Source organism: Falco cherrug, chromosome 2 (genome assembly GCF_023634085.1).
Source record: "Falco cherrug isolate bFalChe1 chromosome 2, bFalChe1.pri, whole genome shotgun sequence".
Lineage (NCBI taxonomy): Eukaryota > Metazoa > Chordata > Aves > Falconiformes > Falconidae > Falco > Falco cherrug.
In genome coordinates this window covers 114,444,220-114,463,791 of record NC_073698.1, presented here as the reverse complement: position 1 = coordinate 114,463,791, position 19,572 = coordinate 114,444,220, and the positions used below count along the sequence as shown (strand labels likewise).

At 46.9% G+C, this 19,572-nt stretch overlaps 1 protein-coding gene across 1 annotated transcript; it reads right to left on the bottom strand.

Moving 5' to 3' along the window:
* Positions 1 to 605: 605 nt before the first annotated feature.
* STYXL2 (serine/threonine/tyrosine interacting like 2) lies at positions 606 to 12,799 on the bottom strand. Its single transcript, XM_005445462.3, has 5 exons — positions 12,687 to 12,799; positions 10,196 to 10,290; positions 8,472 to 8,703; positions 7,491 to 7,708; positions 606 to 5,317 (listed from the first exon to the last, which is right to left on the bottom strand). Exons 1-5 carry the CDS (start codon positions 12,794 to 12,796, stop codon positions 2,475 to 2,477), a joined length of 3,498 nt encoding a protein of 1,165 aa, XP_005445519.1. The 5' UTR covers positions 12,797 to 12,799; the 3' UTR covers positions 606 to 2,474.
* Between the last annotated feature and the right edge of the window lie 6,773 nt (positions 12,800 to 19,572).

Below are 19,572 nucleotides of genomic sequence, written 5' to 3'. Positions count from 1 at the left end.
ATCATATAACGCTCATCTTCTACAGTGTAAGATGCCCCCTACAGTACCGCAGAGGACAGACCTTTCTGTTGAGAACAGCAGCCAGGCACAGAAAGCAGGAGAGAGGTTTTTCAGAGGGAACCAGCCTTTGGTAAAAAGGTAAAGTCAGTGCCAGAAGGTATTGCACACTTCCGCTTTGATCCATCGAAACGGAAGAGCTTTTCCAGACTGAAATTAAAGCATGCTCCAAATATGCATAAGCAGAGTTGTTTTCCACAGAGCGCCTTTACCAGGGCTGAAGAGGAAAACGCCTATCCTAACACGCACTGCACAAATTCAGTATGAAATCTCAGCGTGGTGACAAAGCCTGAAACTCCACTACTTCAAAAAAATACACCTCACAAAAGTATGCAGAAATAAGGGATGTATTGTGTTACATACTATATTGTGGTAGAAGTGCATTATAAGCCTTATAGCATCTCTGAATGCCTGAAACATTAACAAGACCATGTTCCTTGTGTACGTCAGAAATGTAATCTGAGTTTACGCCAAAAAAAAAAAACCCAACAAAAAACCCAAACCAAACCCCACCCCACAGCAGTAAAATCTGTTCTTTCTCTTATTTTTGTACCCCTATTATTGTTCAATCAACGGATTTTGAGACTCCATTCACCTGACAATAAGTAGCTATCATTTACCCTAGTCCTGGCTGTCAGAAAGAGTCATCTTTACCTTCAGAGAAGCGGAGATAATGTCTAATCAGTGAGTTATAGTTGAGAGAAATGAGTCTAACTTTAGGAAAATTGGCAGCTGCATTTTGTTATCAGTAATCATTATTTAGATAGCATTGCTGATGTGCCTGGCCTCACACAGACCAGGACAAAGACCAGGCCCTTGCCCTGTGGAGCTTACTGTCTATATTACAGAAATAAAATAGGGAGAGGTACTAACGTAATAATAATGGTGAGCTCGAAGCATCGCAGTGGGAGGGAGAAGGGATGACAAGAAAAAGAAAGACAAAACTTCCTGTGAGGGAGCAATACTGCATCATCCCTCCATTGTCGTTTTACACTCAGCTCTGCCAGAGGGCTTTGTTATTTCAAAATACAGCCTGTACAGAAGAGGGAGCAGATAATTGCAGAGTAGAAATCAGGATAAACTGGCCTCGGTGTTTATAGGAGAGGGGTGGAGGATGTTGACTGGTGACAGGGAGCTGGGGCACTTGGATGCATCAAAGACACAGCGTCGCACCAGCCAGGCAGTGAAGCTGTGGCAGGCTTGGCAGGTCGTGTCACACAAGCTCACAAGGCTCTGCAGGGCACGGCAGGACCTGCGGCTCAGAGCCTGGTGTACTCCGTTAACATGGAGGCTGTGCCCCCTCCGCCCATTCCGAAAAGCAGGCTCTGCGGCTCACATACAAACACCACGGTACCTGTAACACACCAGCCTAACCTGCCGTCTCCTAAAAACCAGCGTCCAAGTGCCACCTTCAACAGACGCACACTTTGTCCTTAGGCACGTGGTGCCTTATACCAATGCTTTACTTATACATCATTCTATTATGAGGTCAGTTTGTGTATCACTCTTATTCTTTTAAGGCAATCATGTTGAAAATTAATACATGACTATAGGCTGAGCTGCATACGTAAAACAAACTAAAGCCAGTACTTCAGAAACCCAGCCTAACCTAACACTAACCCTAACCCTAACTCCAATGCCATCGCTTTAACTACATTAGAACATAATTTTTAGCTGGCTGATAATATTACCGCGTTTGTCCTTTGTTGACCCAAAGTTATTAGCAGGAACCAACCATGCCGGAGCAGAGGTGACTCCACCTAACAGAAAACAATGGTACCACAGGAATACATTCGTTACTGCATTGAACTTCTAAAAAGAAGGAGGCATCTTCTTTTTTCTAGCATTTCACTTTGCTTCTGCTACTTATTGAGGTAAAAACAGTACATGTATTCTCCTGAACTGTTACTTCTGTAGACATTTGTAAGACCGGTGCAGAAAATGGAGCTTACCTGGCAGTATCTTCTTAGCGGTATAAAGTAACACTGATTAAGAGAGGAACATTCAAGTTCCTAGAAAAGGCTGTTGGCTTCTTCCATTTATGATCAAAAAGATCCTAGAAAAAAATATGTCCAGTCTTTAACGAGACTAGGAAATTGAAATAACCAAAATGGGATGTGATTGGTCTTTTGAATTGAGGTGCCACCATTACTTGCTTTTGCTGCTGAAACATCGTCTGGCTCCTAATGGCTTCTAACATTGTGTTCCTACCTACATTGATCATTTAACACTAGCATCTTCTTTCTGACAAACCACAAACACTTCCAAAACTTGACCTCTTCCCTTTATCGCTTTTGATTAAGAAGAGAACTATCTGCAGGAAATGCCCTACAAACCACAAAGGATTATCAGAAATATAATGATGAGTGATTCAGGGACTCTGTGGCTCTGCTTGCGTTCCTATAATCTGATCTTGGTCACTCTTCCCTTCGCCGCCGGAGCTTTGCCGTAGTTTCTTCTAGTCGGCTTCTCCAAGCAGCGATAATGGCATCATCATCCATCTCTTCTTCCTCTTCTTTACGCACGCTTCGCCTGTACTGAGAGAACTGTCTAGATGCAAATCTTTCCTCACTTTGTTCCACTTTTGCCTCCTTCTTTCCATCCTCTTCAGACTTTGAAAAGCTCTGGGTGAACTTCCTCTTAGCTCCAAATTCTGATATGTCCGACCTGGCCTCCTCTTCACACGCCTCCACATGATGAGATCTAACTCGACTCTGTGTAGATGACTCAGGTGATCCAGAGTCAAAGGACGGTTCAGGTGTTTGGCTGAAAACAGGCAGCTCTGGGCTCTTTTCTCTGGAACTTGTTGTCTCACTGACCCTTGACCTTGTGAACTTATACATCTTTTTGTCCTCTTTGGCAGAAGCAGAGGAAAATTTTGACATGGTTCTCAGTGAATCTCCTTTTGACTCGTAGGAAGAACAGCTGTCTAGCTCTTCTCTTTGGGATCTGGAGAACCTGTAACTGGATGTTTCAGAATCCATCTCTCTAACTTTGGATGATCTGCTGTATTTCTCTCTAGCCTTCTCACTTTGATCATAATATGATGGCGGTTCTCTTTCTGCTCTCAGGCCACTGAGCCACCTAGTAATATCGTTCTCTGTCTCTGACTTTGGTGCACCTGTGTTTGCAGGTTGACTGGACAGATCGAAGCCTGTATCAGTTCTGTCAACATCTGCTTGCCAGGGCCGCCTGTGGCTGCTTGCTGTACTCTCTCTGTCATCTTCTACTTCGTTTTCCTCTCCTTTGGTCACCTTCTTTTTAAATAAAGTGCTGCGTTTATTGTCTCTGATCACCTTTTCAATTTGATAATCTGACATTTTCTCTCTCATTTCCATTTGCATCTCCTTCTCCTTCCTCCTGAGTTTCTTTAGGTCAACATGATCTGCAAAGAGGCTGTACAGTGGCTTGCTTGTCTGTGTTGTCTTCAGGTTTGAACTAGTCCCTTCTGTCCTTGCGCTTGCTGAGGTACTGCAAGACAGGACAGACTGCGACTCAGCCCTGTGCGTGTCCTGCTGGCGAAGCTGAGAGGTAACAAAAGATGAACCACTCTGAGCACTGAGAAGAGAAACCTTATCATCATCTACACGCCTGCCGATGTCTCCTGACATCACGCTGGAGGCCATGGCAGATGATGGACGGGACAGCATCATGATCTCATTTTGCTTTTGAGCAATGGTTTCACTGACCACGTTAGCGATCCAGTTCTGAATGCTTGCCATGGAGATTGTGTCTCCTGGGCCAACTGCGAGATTGGGCAGGGGTATACTTGGCGTCTGAGGCTGGATTGCCCCCGTGCTGCTCCTGGTCTGTGATAACGATGAATTGTTTGTCTGCACGCTCAGTGCAGAAGCTGCATCCTCGGCACCACTTGCAGAAGGTGCTGAGGGCCAGAAAGCTGACAGTGGGATACTCCCACTCATCGTACTGTCTGTCTCCCAGCTGCACATGGACTGGCTTTCTTCTAAAACTTTCTTTGAACGTTCAAGGAGCTCCACACGCCTCTGCTTCTTTTTAGCTGAAGCAGAATCCTCAATTTTGGCAAACTCCACAAATTCCTCCTTGTTTTCATTGCCCACCTTCTTCTGCCGCTTCATCTTCCACGCCTGGTAAGCTGTCAGGTTAATATCTGACAAACTCTTCCCTTCTGCCCCCTCCCCATCTGCTTGGCTGCCATCTTCTGCTGGAGACGGTGCAGATGATGATGATGGTTCTAGATCCTTCTTGTGAAAGCCAAACTGGATCCTCTTGATCTTCCACCTTTCTAGAGGGGTCAACTTGTCTTTGTTCTTTTGGCAGAAATTGTAAAAGGAGCTACTGTCTGAAAACACACTCTCCTCATCCACATCCCTCTCCTTTTTTCCTGTTTCTGGGGAATGTCTCTCCCCACAGTTTCTGTTCTTAGAACGATACCTCTGTGCAGCTTCCTTCTCGATCTCCAGAAGCCTCTGGTTCCACATGTCCCAAGTGCTCTCTGAAGACATAGAGCCTGTGCGGCTCCTCCTCATGCTGCTAAAGCTACTGGCTTCCAGCTGTTGTTTTAGGGTTCGAATCTCAAAACTGCTCACGCTCTCAACGTCACTGAATTCTCCTGATGGGTGAGGTCTTCCTCCCATGTTGAAATCTCCATCCTCCTCCCTGGGTGGACCCTCCATTTGGTATTTCTCATTTCTGCGCTGCCAGTCATGGATCCTCTGTTCCACATCCTCCTCAGGTTGTTCCCCTTCCTGATCTGGAAGCTTTGGAGATGTTCTTCTTCCACGGTTAACTCCTGGCTCCTTTGCAGGCAGGCCATGCTTCTTCCTCCATTCCTCATACAACTGTTCTTCTTCCTCCTCGCTGATGAGGGTGGAGTGTTTGGAAGCCCAGCTAGTTTTTCCCACTGATGAAGAGTTCATAAGGCTATCCAGCAGGCTGCTGGTGTCCTCTTCTTCTACTGTGATGGAGTGGGCTTTGGCTCCCGTGATGCTTTCTGAGTCCCCAGCTCCAGACAGCTGGGAAGAAGTCCCTGCAGGGACAACAGGACTTTGACTAGGAGTGACTTCTTCATCTCCAGTATGCTCCAGCTCTCGTTCCTCCAGTAACTGTTCGTTGAGCTCCCTTAGCTGTTTCAGAAAGCCATCGTTGGGATAAATGGCACGCTTCTTTCTCAGAGTCATCAGAGCCTCTAGGATGGTCATATGGTGGTAGATCATCAGATAAGCAGCCACCAGCACAGCTGAGCGACTGATTCCCATTTCACTGCTGACCAGGATTTTGCCTACAGACATTGAATACAAAAGTAATTAGCTATTTCCAGGAACACAGAGATCTTGCTCCGATACGTAGCACAAAAGCATTCTCTGAACGGTGTTAGATTATATGTTTCAGTGCCTGAAACCAATACTAAATATTTGTTAACTTTATCTTAATAAAAATCTAGATAGGTATGAATAAAAAGCACATTCGTTTCGAAATCTGTGAGCAGTCACTTTTTACAACAATCTAAATAATATTTGTATTTTCACCTATACTCTTCACTTCCCCAGATAAACGAAAAGCTTATAATAGGCATTAGAAGGACAAGTGATACAGTGTTCTTGACCTGCTGGCTGACTTAGGGGACGACATTTAAGCTTTCCAGGCTTCAGCTTCCACATACGTAGAAAGGGAGATATTAGCATTAGCCTCCAAGAAGGTATTGGGAGGATAAGCAAATAATTTTTTTATAAGGCGCATTATAGGACTTAAATACAATTTCATATTCATCTAATTACATTTTTGCCAGAATCCAGATCTGCTGTTTTGCAAGGTACACTCAGCTACATGTAGACTGGCTGGAGGCCAGAGTCACAGTATACCTGGGAATAGGAGAAGCAAGCAGCTAGCGGAAGAGAGCTGATTTTGACTCTGACAAACTGATACAGCTGCTTCAAACTGCTGGGACCCGCTGTTCTGTAAACAGTGGCTGCAAGAGCTAGAATCAAAGCTGAGGATCTGCTTTGTTTCCTGGCATTTACACAGAAACCACCTCCTGCAGAAAACAGCTTTGGCAAAGAGGAATCATTCTTTAAAGTTACTTTTATAGCAAACTACAGTTAAAGAAAAGCTTGTAAATATGAAGAGAATGTAAATGATGCTTTCCTAGCTTGCAAATAACTGAAATTACTGTTTCTACATGTGTGATTAACTCCAGTTTAATCAAACTGTTTGCACTGAAGCTTTATGAAGCCAGTTTAAACACCGCCTTTCTGACTGCTGGTATGGTACTGCAAGTATTTACCTAAGGTACCTATACCTACAATCTCAAAGCGTCTTTTACACCTTTCTTAGTATCTAGAGTCTCAGTTGCCTTCCAAGTGTTTTAACAGCCCGTAAAGCCTATCTAACAGCTCATCAAAAGGGGGAGATCTCATTCCTCTGCTTTTTTTCAAGGCTCTTTTGCCTCAGTGCCTCCCTCCATGTGTGGGCTCTGGTACTCACCTGGCCCTTTAATGAGCCAGTTCAGCTCACTAATCCAACGGAAAACCATCTCTTCCCTGCTGGGCTGTCATTTTTGCTGGGTTAGTAAGCTGAAGGGTCGATGAATGCCAGCAGCAGTAAGCATCTGTCCTATGCCAAGGGTAACAACGGGAGTTATGATGAAGAACATAGGTGGGTAGAGTGTCCCTCCACACGTTGTTGGTGAGCTATTAAAATCGGTTCAACTTTTCTTGTGTGCTAACAAAACTTACCACTTTTCTCACTGTCGCTTCTACTAAGAGGTAACCTGTTGTGCTTCTACAAAAATTAAATGCATTGAATACATATATGAAGAATACCAGTGATATCACTGGTTGTGGTGTTCATTTTCATATTGAATTCCATAAAGATGTGTATCCATTGAAGATGCAACAAAATGACCAGTATGTGCTGGAGCTCCACAGAATAACAGTTGCCATCGAATTGGAGTCCGGCAAATTATACAGTAGCCTGGGTGTAGACATCCAGAGGCTCAGCCCAGCTGTTTGGATGGTTCTAGTAAATCAGCCTGTTCTATTGTAGCAAGCATGCTGGCAAAACTGAAACTCATGGTGTGCAGGAATATATCAATACATGTAATATTAGCTAATATCAGTATAAAAAATAACATTTATTGGAGCAGGGCTTCACCTCTTTGCAATGGCAGGGTACTTTCAAAACAGCTGAGGGAAGTGGCTTGCAGCCAGTTTGAGTCCCAAGGCATGGGGCTTGCAGCAGGGGCTGCTGAGCTGCCCCCTCTCACTCGTTTGCCCCCTCCTGTTTTGAATGAGGCTTGGCAGAAACGGGCAAGAACTGTTCACCGTAATGGATGCAGAGGACAACGTATCTGCCTTCTACCCAATTACAAATGCGGCATCGGCTGGTTATCAGCGTAACGCTTCCACCCATTAATTCCCAAGCAGTCTGGAACCACCACAATCTTCTCCTCTTACCCCTGTAAGTCAGCAGTGCTTCGTCAAGGAACTCCGCAGCTGGGCGGAAGTGTTTGGAGATATCCATATCTGGAAAATCGTCCACTTCAATGCCCATGTATTGGATATTCAGACCATTGTAGAAACCTGGTCCTGTGTATACACCTGTACCATGAGCTGCGTTCAAGACATGTGTGATCCCCAGTCTCTTCAAACGGCTTTTATTCACTGCAACGCTTCTTCAGAAAAGAAAAAACAGATGTTAGATACCAGTGCTCCTATTTTGGGTAGGGGAGCAGCTGTCTGCTACAAGGTCTGCAGAGCTCCCAGTCTGTGTTACTCATCCAACACACAGCTCCACTCAGACCTTAATGTCCTTTCAGAGTTCTACAGGTATTCCTTCCCAGTACTCACTGGGAAAAGAAAATGAGAAACCTGCACTCAACAGTAGACTTGCATGCTCAGTTTCCACTGCAGCTTGATTTTAAACTCATCCTGCCATCCTAGGTTCTGGCTGTTTACTTATTTCTCAATTTTTATCACTCTGTAATTGATGCTTTACACTATATCCCTTTCTAATTGTCTGGCCACTTGCACAGTTGTCTCAGACAGCTGAGCCATGGTACAGAAGACCTAACCGTTTCCACTTCATAGTTGCTACGGTATTTCTTTTTTTCACTCTCTTTTACATAACGAAGACTTTAGTCCCCATTTCAGGACCAAACTCCCACCAGAACAGTGTAATTTGGGCTCATTTGCCTTTTCCTCTCCTAAATTGTGGAAGCAACAAAATAGCACAGGAAAGCTGCTGATTCTATTCCAGAAGTATTTACTTTTCAGCACACAGAGGTTTTTGTGAGCGTATCTGAAAAACACTGTGGGGCTCTCTAGGGATGCAGGGTATTAGATGCATGTAATATATGTTATGCCTTCAGTGGTTCCATCTGACCCTTCCCATCACTGGGAATCTCATGCAACTTCATGACAAAAGCTGGCACTCACTTTTCTGCTATGAAGACATTAGGCCAGACTTCATCCACAGCATCCCTGGGGGTCTCCAGCCTGTCCTTCACAAGTGCCCTCTGCAAGTCCATCACACATGGTGTGTTAAACAAGCTGGTGTCATCAATCTTTTCCTTAACTCGGTTGTACAGGTCTTCCACCATCAGCTGCCGCGCAGACTCTAACATGCTGGGACACACTGAATCTACCTTGGTGTCCGTTGTCTTCAGTTCTGGAATAAACTGACATTGTAACTAAGAGTATGTAAAACCAATGCAAATATATGACCTGTTGTCCTCGTTTCAGCTGGGATAGATGGAATTTTCTTCTCAGTAGCTGGTGCAGGGCTGTGTTTCGTATGTGGTGTGAGAACAGTGTTGATAGTCACTGATGGTTTCAGTTGTTCCTAGGGAATGTTTATACTAAATCAAGGACTTTTCAGTTTCTCGGGCCCTGCCAGCGAGGGGGCTGGAGGGGCACGGGACACTGGGAGGGGACACAGCCAGGACAGCTGACCCCAACTGGCCAAAGCGGTATTCCTTACCATGGGACGTCATGCTGGCTATATAAACTGGGGGAAGAAGGAAGATGGGGACATCCAGCATTATGGCGTTTGTCTTCCCGAGTCACTGTTCTGTGTGCTAGAGCCCCGCTGTCCCGGGGATGGCCGAGCCCTGCCTGCCCGTGGGGAGTGGGGAACGAATCCCTGGGTTTGCTTTGCTTTGCTTGCGTGCGCGGCTTTTGCTTTGCCTATTACATTGTTCTTATCTCAGCCCTTGAGTTTTACGTTCCTTCCCGATCCTCCTCCCCATCCCTCTGCGTGAGGGGCAGCGAGCGACCATGACCCTGGGTTGCCGGCCAGGGTTAAACCGCAGCACCTGTCATTCTTTGTTCCTGGGACAAGCCCTGTGGCCTGCTTTTTTTCCCAGTAACATCACACCATCCCGTCTGCAGTGTGTGCCTGCACATGCTTTTCTAGCAGCCTCAAGGTAGTTAGCAATGGGAAGAGCATATTGCACTGTCCTCTCAGCCCAGAGACCCACACCGGCCAAAGGCCTGGGAGTTACGTGCACGCTTGCTCCAGCCCCAGAAGAAGGTGGCCGCTCCCTAAAACTTCCCCAGCTGGGGAACTGGAGACGGAGGTGCTGATGTCTTCTGCCTCATATCCAGTGACAGGACCTGTGGGAATGGTTCACAGCTGTGCTGGGGGAGGTTTAGACTGGCCATTAGGAAGCATTTCTGCACCGAGAGGTGGTCAAACACTGGAACAGGCTTCCCAGAGACGTGGTTGATGCCCCAAGCCTGTCAGTGTTTGAGAGGCATTTGGACAATGCCCTTAATACCGTGCTTTAGCTTTTGGTCACCCTGAATTAGTCAAGCGGTTGGACTAGGTGATCGTTGTAGGTCCCTTCCAACTGAAAGATTCTGGTTTAATCTGTTCTGTTCTATTTTATTCTATCCAGCTTGTGGCAGCAAGCAACCAGCAGTCAAACTGTATTCACCACTGTGGTCCATGATTCTGCCAGGTTCAGTGCACAACTTCAAAGGAAGCCACCAAACCTTTCTGTAAATTGTTATTTCTTTGTGGGTTTCACCTCTACCTCATGTGGAGTTTTCTCATAAAGGCTTTTTTATCATTTTAGGATCTCTGGATGAGAAAGGCAAAACAAGTGCAACTCAAGACTCTGTTACTTAGACAGTTCTTTTACCCTTCCTCTTCTTACCTTCATTGATTATTTGTTTGGCAGCCACAGCAGATGACAGGTGGATTGGCTCCATGAAGATGCTCTCGGTATCGGTGTCCGATATCACTGAATACCTGCCAACCAACCATGCCGCCTGTCAGGCAAATGTCCTCTACTGGGACCCCATCTCCAGGACTTCAGCCCTTTTCACCCATTCCAGAAGAAAGCAGCAGAGAACTGGAGCAGTGAGGATCTTTTGAAGCTCCAGCTCTTCTCCCACCCCTCACCCCCACTCTGCTCTCCAGGATGGCACTACAGGCTTCAAATATGCCTTGCTATCCAGTGTTTGCAGGATACCTCCCATGGGGAGGAGCTGCAGTGGGCTGGGAGCGCAGGACAATGGAGTGGTGAAGTTTCAGGGTAGAGAAGATCAGTGTCTGGTCTGAGACTGGGAGGGGGATGGATCACAAGGAACAGTCTCGCAAGTAGCTCTCACTTAAGACAGACATACATAAACATTGTCCTAACTAGAATTTATTGAACAATTCAAAACAATGATGCTAGAAGGGTGTTGGGTTTTTTGGTTTGGTTTTTTTTTTTTTTTCTGTTAGCTAACTGCCTACGAGCATCCTTTGAGTTCTCACAAGCTGTAAGGCAAGCATTAAGATTGAAGCTGTGAATCTCTCCCTCAACACTCAGTACATTGGTCACTTCATTAGCCTGAATCTGTGGTCAGTCTCTCCACTCACATGATGGTGTCTAACTGCAGCTCAGAAACAACTATGAAACCCACAAACACCTCTGAAGGGAGTTCTTCGACACACAGTATGATTTACCTAAGTTTTTGTTAAGCAAAAAAGGGCCACAATCTTGAAAACATTATTTTCATCTGGGTCCACCTGCACAGTCCAAGCAAATCTTCTCTTCTTCCTCAGACTATCTTAAAATATTTTACAGAGCTTTTTCCCTGATGCACACCCTCTACATTTCCTTCCAGATAGATGGTACAGATCATCGGGACAAGTTTGCTGCCATCACAAAAGATACTTGGCAATGCAGGCTCGCGGTACTTGCAACATGTTTTGTTTAATTAACGCAGGGGAGGGAGGGCAATTAATGTGCAGTCAAGGTGCAGCAAAGTGTCTGGAGAGTTAAACTGCTTTCATTCTCCAGAATCAAAATGGAAGGCACCGCCATCGGAAACCAGTTAATGGTCTCGTTATTTAGTGGTGTTCCAGCACTTGTCAACCATGACGGAAAGTAATCCCTTTCTAGCTCTTCAAAGGAGTTTATGAGGTGAGCAAGGGGACTCTCAGCCTCATTTACAGGACATGACACACATTTGCAACTATGCCCTGCCTTTAATTCACTTTGCTGTAAAGGTTGCCTCCAAGCTCAATCAAAAGATAACAGCTGGTAGTCATCCGCCCCCACAGCCTCAGCACTTTCACCTGGGGCTGCCCCAAGCAGCCATGAAACACACAGGTGCAAACTGCCCCAGCCTGGATGCTCCAAGGGTTTCGCTCTGGTTGGGAAGGACCTTGGCGTTTTCATCATTGCTCTCAGCATTGACAGCAAGGAAAAAAGGGGAGGGGAAGGGGGAAGGGAAGGGAAGGGAAGAAAATAAACTGGAGAGGTGCTTCTATTCATTTTGAGTGACTGATGAACAGTAGGAGAGTGATTTACCAAGTTCAATACATAATTTTACTTTATGTGAGCTCAGTGAACTTCCTAAACAATTTTAAAAAGCATGTAGTTAAATGAAATAAGCACTCTATCTTCATTTTTCTGCAGTGCTCCACAGTTAATGGGAAACATTTCATAACCTCCTACTTGCTGAAGGGCCACTGGGGCAGGTTGTTTTTAAACTCGATCCTTACTCCCTGCCTTCAGCTAAAGCATCTCAAAGTGTACACAAAGCCCTGAAGAGCATTTTGCTTTAGGAAAAGAGTACTAAGGGATGCATTTTTCCTTATATTAGGTGAAAACACATCTAATCATGCTTGGTTTGCTTGAGGTAACTCAATTTTTGCTTGCACTGTGACAGCCTCCTGTTCAGTGCCTGAAGCCAGTAGCCAAAGATGCGCTGACCCAAACCCAGATTTGAAGTTCCTCAGTCTCTCTGGGGCTGGGAAAGGTTAATATCAACATTAAAAAATCCACAGGTCCTTATAACGGACAGGAAGACAAAGCTGAATTTGGGAAGAGTTGAAATCTGGATCAGAAGTTTCAGCGCGCGGGTGGACGCGAGAGGATGAGACAGGGAAGAGCAACGACACCACCCCATAGGAACGCCTTCTGCAATTAATCCCCACTGCGTGTGTGTACTCTCTCAGCGGGATGGATGAATTAGTGCAGGAGCCCTGTCTCTCCCGCCTGTCTCCCTGCTCGTATGCTAACCCCTGCCTCAGGGAAGCGTCTCCATCCAAACGCCTGTGCGGAGAGGAGGTGGCGGAAGAGGAGGGAGGGCAAGCTGCTCTACCGCCTGCTAGCAGGAGGCCATGGCAGTGCCCGCCGCAAGCATACTCACAAGCTGGGTGAGGGGCTGCGGAGATAGTGGGCTTGCACAGCCTTCACGTCTGGTCCCTTCTCCTCGTCGGGCACCGCCTGCTCGCTGTCCAAATCTCTGCCGCTGGCCATGGCGGCTGTGAGAGGATCCGCTATGAGGGGAGCACGGCAGGAGAGAGGGCCGTTACAGAGGTCCACGTGGGAGCCCATCCCTCGGCCACGGGGTGGTGGTGGCAGGGGGCGCACAGCAGAAGGGGCTCCCACATCTTGCTCCCCAAACCCTGCAAGGAGCCCCTGCGGCAAGCCAGCTGCACTGGCTCCTCTGCCAGGGTGCCTGCCGTTCCCCAGGCCTCGTGCAGCTCCCTGGCTGCTCCCCAGCGAGCGCCCATGCCCTTCTTGCCTGTGAGTAAGCGTGCAGGAAGGCCAGGAAGGAAGGGGTGGTGGGGCAGAAACTCTATCCCCTCCCTGGCCAGCTCAGCCCTTGCGGTGGCTGGAAGGAGCTATACACAGCCAGGGCCGGACTGGAAGGAACAAGAAACATGAGACATCGCCTCTCCAAAATGAAACACTCCTAAAGCTCAAGGCCAAAGGCGCTTTAAGCCTTAGGATTTTGTCCTTATAACCCTTTGTGGGGAGGCTGCCGTGCCTCCCCCAGGTGTGGGAGAGCAGGGGGGCCATAGCGCTGTCAGGAACATGAAAACACGCAACCAACGCTTCCCCAGCGCCGGCCAGAGGGATGCCAGCCTCGCCGTGCCGTGGCAGCCGATGGCGGCTCCGGAGGGCCCCAGCAGCCAGCCTCAGGCGGGAGCACGGCAGCCGTGTGCCACCGGCGGGGCTGAGAGGTGGCTGCTGCTGGCAGGGCAGGCAGGGGAGCAAGGGAAGGGCACTTACCCCCTGTGCCTGGACGACTTCACCAGGGGTCCTTGCTGGAGGCACGGCGTGGAGTCCGGTGAGTAGGGCAGGAACCCTGGCAGGGAATGGTAACAGGGGGAGAGAAATCAGCTGCCCCCTCTCGCTTGCTCTGCGGCTTCTTCACCAAGGGGCAGGACAACTGTCAGCACCAAACCTTTATCAGCTTTCTAAATATAGCGTTGTCCTAATGCTGGCTGCTGGATTGCACAGGGAAAGAATTCAGTGCCTCATAGATGGCAGCTGGTCAAGCACTTAACTCCTTCCCCGCTGTGGGCTGGTTCCTCTGACATCTCCCAGTTGTAGGAGGAGCCCAGAGACAGTGAATTCAGCTGGACCTTTGCCTGCAGGGAACCTCCAGGCAAGTGGGATCCCATCAGGCACAACCTGAAATGTTGGTATGACCTCTGATGTCCTTGGGAAACACAGTGCAGGGTGAGCTACTCCAAGCTTACTAGAAGTAAGCTACCTGCCAACTACCTGGGCTTCTGTAACGTCTTTGATACTGTCCACCACAACTTTCTTACCTCTAATTTGGAGAGATGGATGTGATGGATGGACTATTCGATGGATAAGGATATGGCTCCATGGCTACATCCAGTTACAGTCAGTGGCTCGGTGTCCAAACGGAGATCAGTAACAAGTGGCGCCCCTGAGGGTTCCGTACTGGGACCAGTACTGTTCAATATCTTTATTAATGACATAGACAGCGGGCATAGACTGAGCGCACCCTCAGAAATTCTGTGGATGACACCAAGCTGAGCGGTGCAGTCGATTTGGTAGAGGAAAGGGATACATCCTGGGTGGCATCCAGGAGAACACTGACAGGCTGGAGGAGCAGGCCCATGTGAACCTCATGAGGTTCAACAAGGCCAAGTACAAGGTCCTACACCTGGGCCAGGGTGGGACAATCCCCAATATCGATACAGGCTGGGGAATGAATGGATTCAGAGCAGCCCTGCAGAGGAGGACTTGAGGGTACCAGTGCATGAAAAACTGGATGTGAGCCAGCAATGTGCGCATGCAGCTCAGAAAGCCAGCCTTACCCTGGGCTGCATCAGAAGAAGCATGGCCAGCAGGTCAAGGGAGGCGATTCTCCCCCTTCTACTCAGCTTTCGTGAGACCCTATCTGGAGTCCTGCATCCAGCTCTGGAGTAACCAGCACAAGACATGGACCTGTTGGAGTGAGTCCAGAGGGCCACCAAGATGATCAGAGGGCTGGAGCACCTCTCCCATGAAGAAAGGCTGAGAGAGTCGGAGCTATTCAGCCTGGGGAAGGTCCTAGGGAGACCCTACCGCAGCCCTTCAGTACTTAAAGGGGATGGCATAAGATGGAGAGACACTTTTTACCAGGGTCTATAGTGACAGGACAAGGGGCAATAGTTTTATAATAAGAGTGTAGATGTACATTAGATATAAGGAAGAAATCTTTTACTATTAAGGGTGGTAAGACACTGGAACAGGTTGTCCAGAGAAATTGTGGATGCCCCATCATTAAAGTGTTCAAGACCAGTTTGGGTGGGCTTTTGAGCAACCTTATCTAGTGAAAAATGTTCCTGTTTATGGCAGGGAGGTTGGACTACATGATCTTTAAAGGCCCCTTCTGACACAAACCATTGTATGATTAGCTGATTTTTGTTCTTGGAAGAGCTAGGAATGAGGTACACTGTGTTTTCTGCAATGTCTTTTCAAAGAGGAAACCTCCACTTCCCATCACTTGACTACTCAGCAAAGCTCATGGGCCAGGGTGGTCCAAGGCAGAACCAGATGAACGCCTAAAAGCTACTCACCCATACTGAGGGCTCCAGTTCTGAGTCATGCAATGACATCCCACTGTTGATTCCTTTTGCAAACAAACAAGAAAGGAAGCAGAAAAAAGACCCGACCCATCTCATACCACAGGAACCCTTGCTGCTGCACAGTGCCTGGCCGGGCCTGCGCACACCCCTTCCTTCTGACCTGAGCACCGCATCGCCACACGGGGATGGGGCCACAACTGTAGGGATGCCACATCATGGCACGGAGGAGCAGTGAAACAGGCACTCAGGTCTTTGTGTGCTCATAGCCCAGACTTGAGTTAACACAGTTACAGGGGCGGGCAACTAGTAACCAGAGAAATTGTTGTCTTGAATCGAGGGTGTGATATCAAGGGGAGAAATGGATTACTAATTTCAGGTTTGAAGAGATCTCAATGGTTTATTATACAAAAAGAGGATCAATTGTGTTGATCCTACAGCTGCCTCCTCTGGGCAATGCCATTTTTAGCTGCTTCTGCAATGCAGTACCACATGTGTTCTTGTTAATTACCGCTGACTGAGGCAGGAAGCGATCTAAAGGCGTCTGCCTATGGACTCCCTTATTATGGGAGAACAGAGTTGTCAAAGGACCTAAATGTTGTGGGATCACATACGCCATTGACATCCAATAAAAACTGATGCTTTCAAGTCACTGAGCTGTTTCTGAAAATACCTGTTCATGAATCTTTAAGGATACAACTGCAGCAGGGGATGATGGCTAGACCCAAAATGCCCACTGCTCTGCTCCCATGTAGAGATGCAGATAGGATCGCATATGTCGTGGGATTGTGGAGAATACACCGGCAGCTCTTCCTCGCTGCTTGTTACAAGTTGTTGCTTTGTGGAATCAAGATGCCCATGCAGAACAGAGGCAAGGATGCTAGAAATGTTTGCTAACGAACGTATACACATGCAAACACAGCAAAAACTAGCAAGCTATAAGCGGTTGGGCATCTGTCATTGGTGATTAATGTATCCATTCATAGACGAACCCAAACTGAAGATGGCCAGGTGCTGTCCTCTTAGGTGGGAAAGATGGGATCTTGATGGAAGGTTCCTCTTTCTCTAACAGGAGTTACGATCATTAACAGTGTTAGCACTATGCTATGTATCCATTGATCTTCATTGGCTTCTATAGGTGAGCCTTATCAGAGTATATATTTTTGGCAAGACAGCAAAGCCACCCTAGTTTCATATTAAAGCTTTTCATGTCAATGGCAGTTTCATTTAAATAAGCTAATAATACCCCTTAAAAATCCTATATATCAGCAAAAACATTCCCCAGAGATGCAGCCATCAGGAAAAATAAGACTAAGGGCTTGCATCGCCCATGGGTCAGTGATGAAGAAGTCGATGTGTGTCAGCCTATGCCAAGACATAGGCCTGCGTTAGCCTAAGTAGGGCCATGGCAAAGCTCTGGCAGTGTTGCCGGTACCTGTGGCAGCTCTTTTGGCTGAGGTGCCAATGCCCGTAAGTTTTGGCAGCTCACACTAGACAGGGAAAGAAAGTCAACCTAGAAACAAAATCAAAATCTCTTAATATCGCCAGCTGCTGAAGTCTTTCTCTTTGGGCAGCTTTATGGACTTCTTATGGGTAAATTGTACGTTTCCTTCTTGCGTTTATCCACAGCTCCTGTGGCCCTCAACGAGAACTGCTAGGGAAAAGGGACAGGGTGTAAGTGCCTAAATACTCTTTCCAATCCAGGCCTAAATAACCAGCAATAAATAAAGTGCATCTAAACACAAGTCTTAACATCAGATCTATCTAAGTATCAGGTGTTGGAGCATACGCTCTCCATGATACCCAGGAAACCAGTCTTACTTCGCTGGTTTCAACAGAACGTTATCAATCTCAGCGCCAGCTTATTTACTTCCAACGCAACAGGGTGGCTGGTAGAGGCAGGGTAAAGCTATTCCCACAGTGAATTGTTTCCACACCAATGTTCTGGCGCGGACACCAGATAAGGCAGCCTGTCCAAGGAACGGACAGTGAGGCGAGATCCAGTGCCTGTCCCTCCTTCCCAGCAGAGTGGAATTAGACACGTGCCAATATGCTTGGAGAAGTTGCTGCTGTTAAACTGTAAAAACCTTGTTGCTTTTACAGATAAAGGACAAATTTATGTGAAAATAGTGCATTTGTTTCAGAGTCACCATGCACTCGTGCACTGCTTGATCTACATCAGCGGTCCTCAAACTTTTTAAACAGGGGGCCAACACGTGGATGAAGTGGCAGGCAGTCATCTGCGGCTGCTTGGTTTCCCCCCCCAACCCCCGGTGGGGGGGGTGGGGGTTCTGTAAATACCAGGGGCTGGATTGAGGACCCTGGGGGGCCGTACCCGGCCTGCGGGCCATAGTTTGAGGACCCCCTATCTACATAATACCTTTTAGACAGTAAGGTTACTAAGAGCAGACCTGCTTTAGTTATTTGAAGAACTACTGTTAGAAGCACTGTTTGCAGCTTAACTTTGCAAATTCTCTTTGTTGTGGGTTTTTTACTAGCCAGTTGCTGAAGTTAAGAAAAAAAACCAGATGAAACCCCATGTATTTCCACAAGCAGTGGGATTACCAAGCCTGATTCCCAATGGAAGTGTGTCCTGCAGTCCAAGAGCCCCAGCACAATAAACATCCCTCACGGGCCATCAGCTCTTGCCCTCTGTGACTGCTTGCTATTTCCCTACCTTCCTGGCTGCACAAAAGATGAGCCAGACCATGCTTAGGTGCACTGGTTGCACAACCACAGATTCTTGGAGTAGAAGACAATGATTAATGCCCAAGAGGTACCATTAATCTAGATTTCTCTCTTATCCCAACTGACTGGGATTGCTGATTTTTATGAGACTGAAAGGAACTTCCCGTCTTTAAGATTACTATCTATCTGTCAAATTTAGCTGTCAAGTGGATTTTCAAATTATTGGGGAGAAGAGAAGAAAGAGAGGTTGTATAAATGATAGTGGAAGTCTTATTTCTGTAAAGAGGATAACGGCAAGCTTACCAAGTTGGTCCAGTGTCTGTCAAGGGCTGTAACCAAGTTATTTTGGTGAAAACTCAAACCTGTTATGTAGAGAGCTGAGAATCAACAGAGGAAGTATGGGCAGATGGTGTACGGTGATGGCATTTCTGTCACTACCTCTGTTCATCAGACATTATTAAATATTAATTAGGAGCAAAATAGAGTGTGGATGCTAGAGTAGAATCCTACATGTCTCTCCCTGAAGGCTGTAGGACAGTCACAAAGATCGTAAAGTCTTTAAAGGAGGTAAATATTTAAGAAATTCATCCTTGTGAGGAACCTCATCCTTGTGGGCTCTGAAGAAGGGGAAGGAAACTACTGACCTTGGTCCAGTTTTGTTTACATCTTAAGTCATTTAGAGGTTATAGCAAACTGCTTTTGGGAAAAGGCTCTCCTCTCTTTGCAGAGTCCTTGCCATCTCCTAACGCCTGCAGCCCCTCAAAGATGAGGTGCATATAGCAAGATGGATTTTTCCATTGGCTGTTCTCATTTGGAAGATTGCCAAATACTACTTCTGTACTCTTATGTGCTTTTAATTTGCTTTGTGCTAACAGTTTCTTTGAAGAGAACAAAGGTTATGTATCAAGCACAGAAGTACAGACTGTCCTTTCTATCAGAGGGATTACATTTCCAGTCACTCGTAAGCTCCATTGTCTCGGAGGTGTTTTGAACAGCTGCTACACAGACCAAGGGGCAGTCTCGAGCATGGCTTTGGGCAGGTTTACCATGCAAGTATGCGGTCAGCACAAGATCAAGATCCAGAACTGCTTTAATGGACTAAATACAGATATATCTGGCGTAGGCATCCACTTTTTGAGGTGGCCTCCTTCAAAAATAAAAACAGAGTTTATCACTATTATCAATGTATTGTCAGATGAAATGAATCATACTCACAGTGGTGCCTAAAGGCATGAAGTCCCCATCCAAGATGCCTAAAATGATCACTCACGCCCTAAAAGTGACTTTGCCTCTCAAACGGCTAAGACATAGAGCATAGACAACTATCCCACATGGAGACATCCCTTGCTGCCTGTCGGCAGTGAGGCATTTAAAAGACATGCTAGCCAGCTGCACTCAATTAAATGTCACATCAGATGTTTGCCTGAGCTGCTGTCAGTCCTTTTATTCTTTGGTCAATCAGAGCAGCAGTTAGTTGTCCTTCCCAAGTGCCCATCCAGAACTTGTGAGCAGTGG

Bases quoted from the DNA above. Each gene is read 5' to 3' on its own strand.
- STYXL2 (XM_005445462.3), bottom strand. From the start codon at position 12,796: ATGGCCAGCGGCAGAGATTTGGACAGCGAGCAGGCGGTGCCCGACGAG. The intron at 10,291-12,686 runs GTGAGTATGCTT...GTTGGTTGGCAG, and splicing joins CGCAGCCCCTCACCCAGCTT to GTATTCAGTGATATCGGACA. The intron at 7,709-8,471 runs GTGAGTGCCAGC...TCTTTTCTGAAG, and splicing joins AATGTCTTCATAGCAGAAAA to AAGCGTTGCAGTGAATAAAA.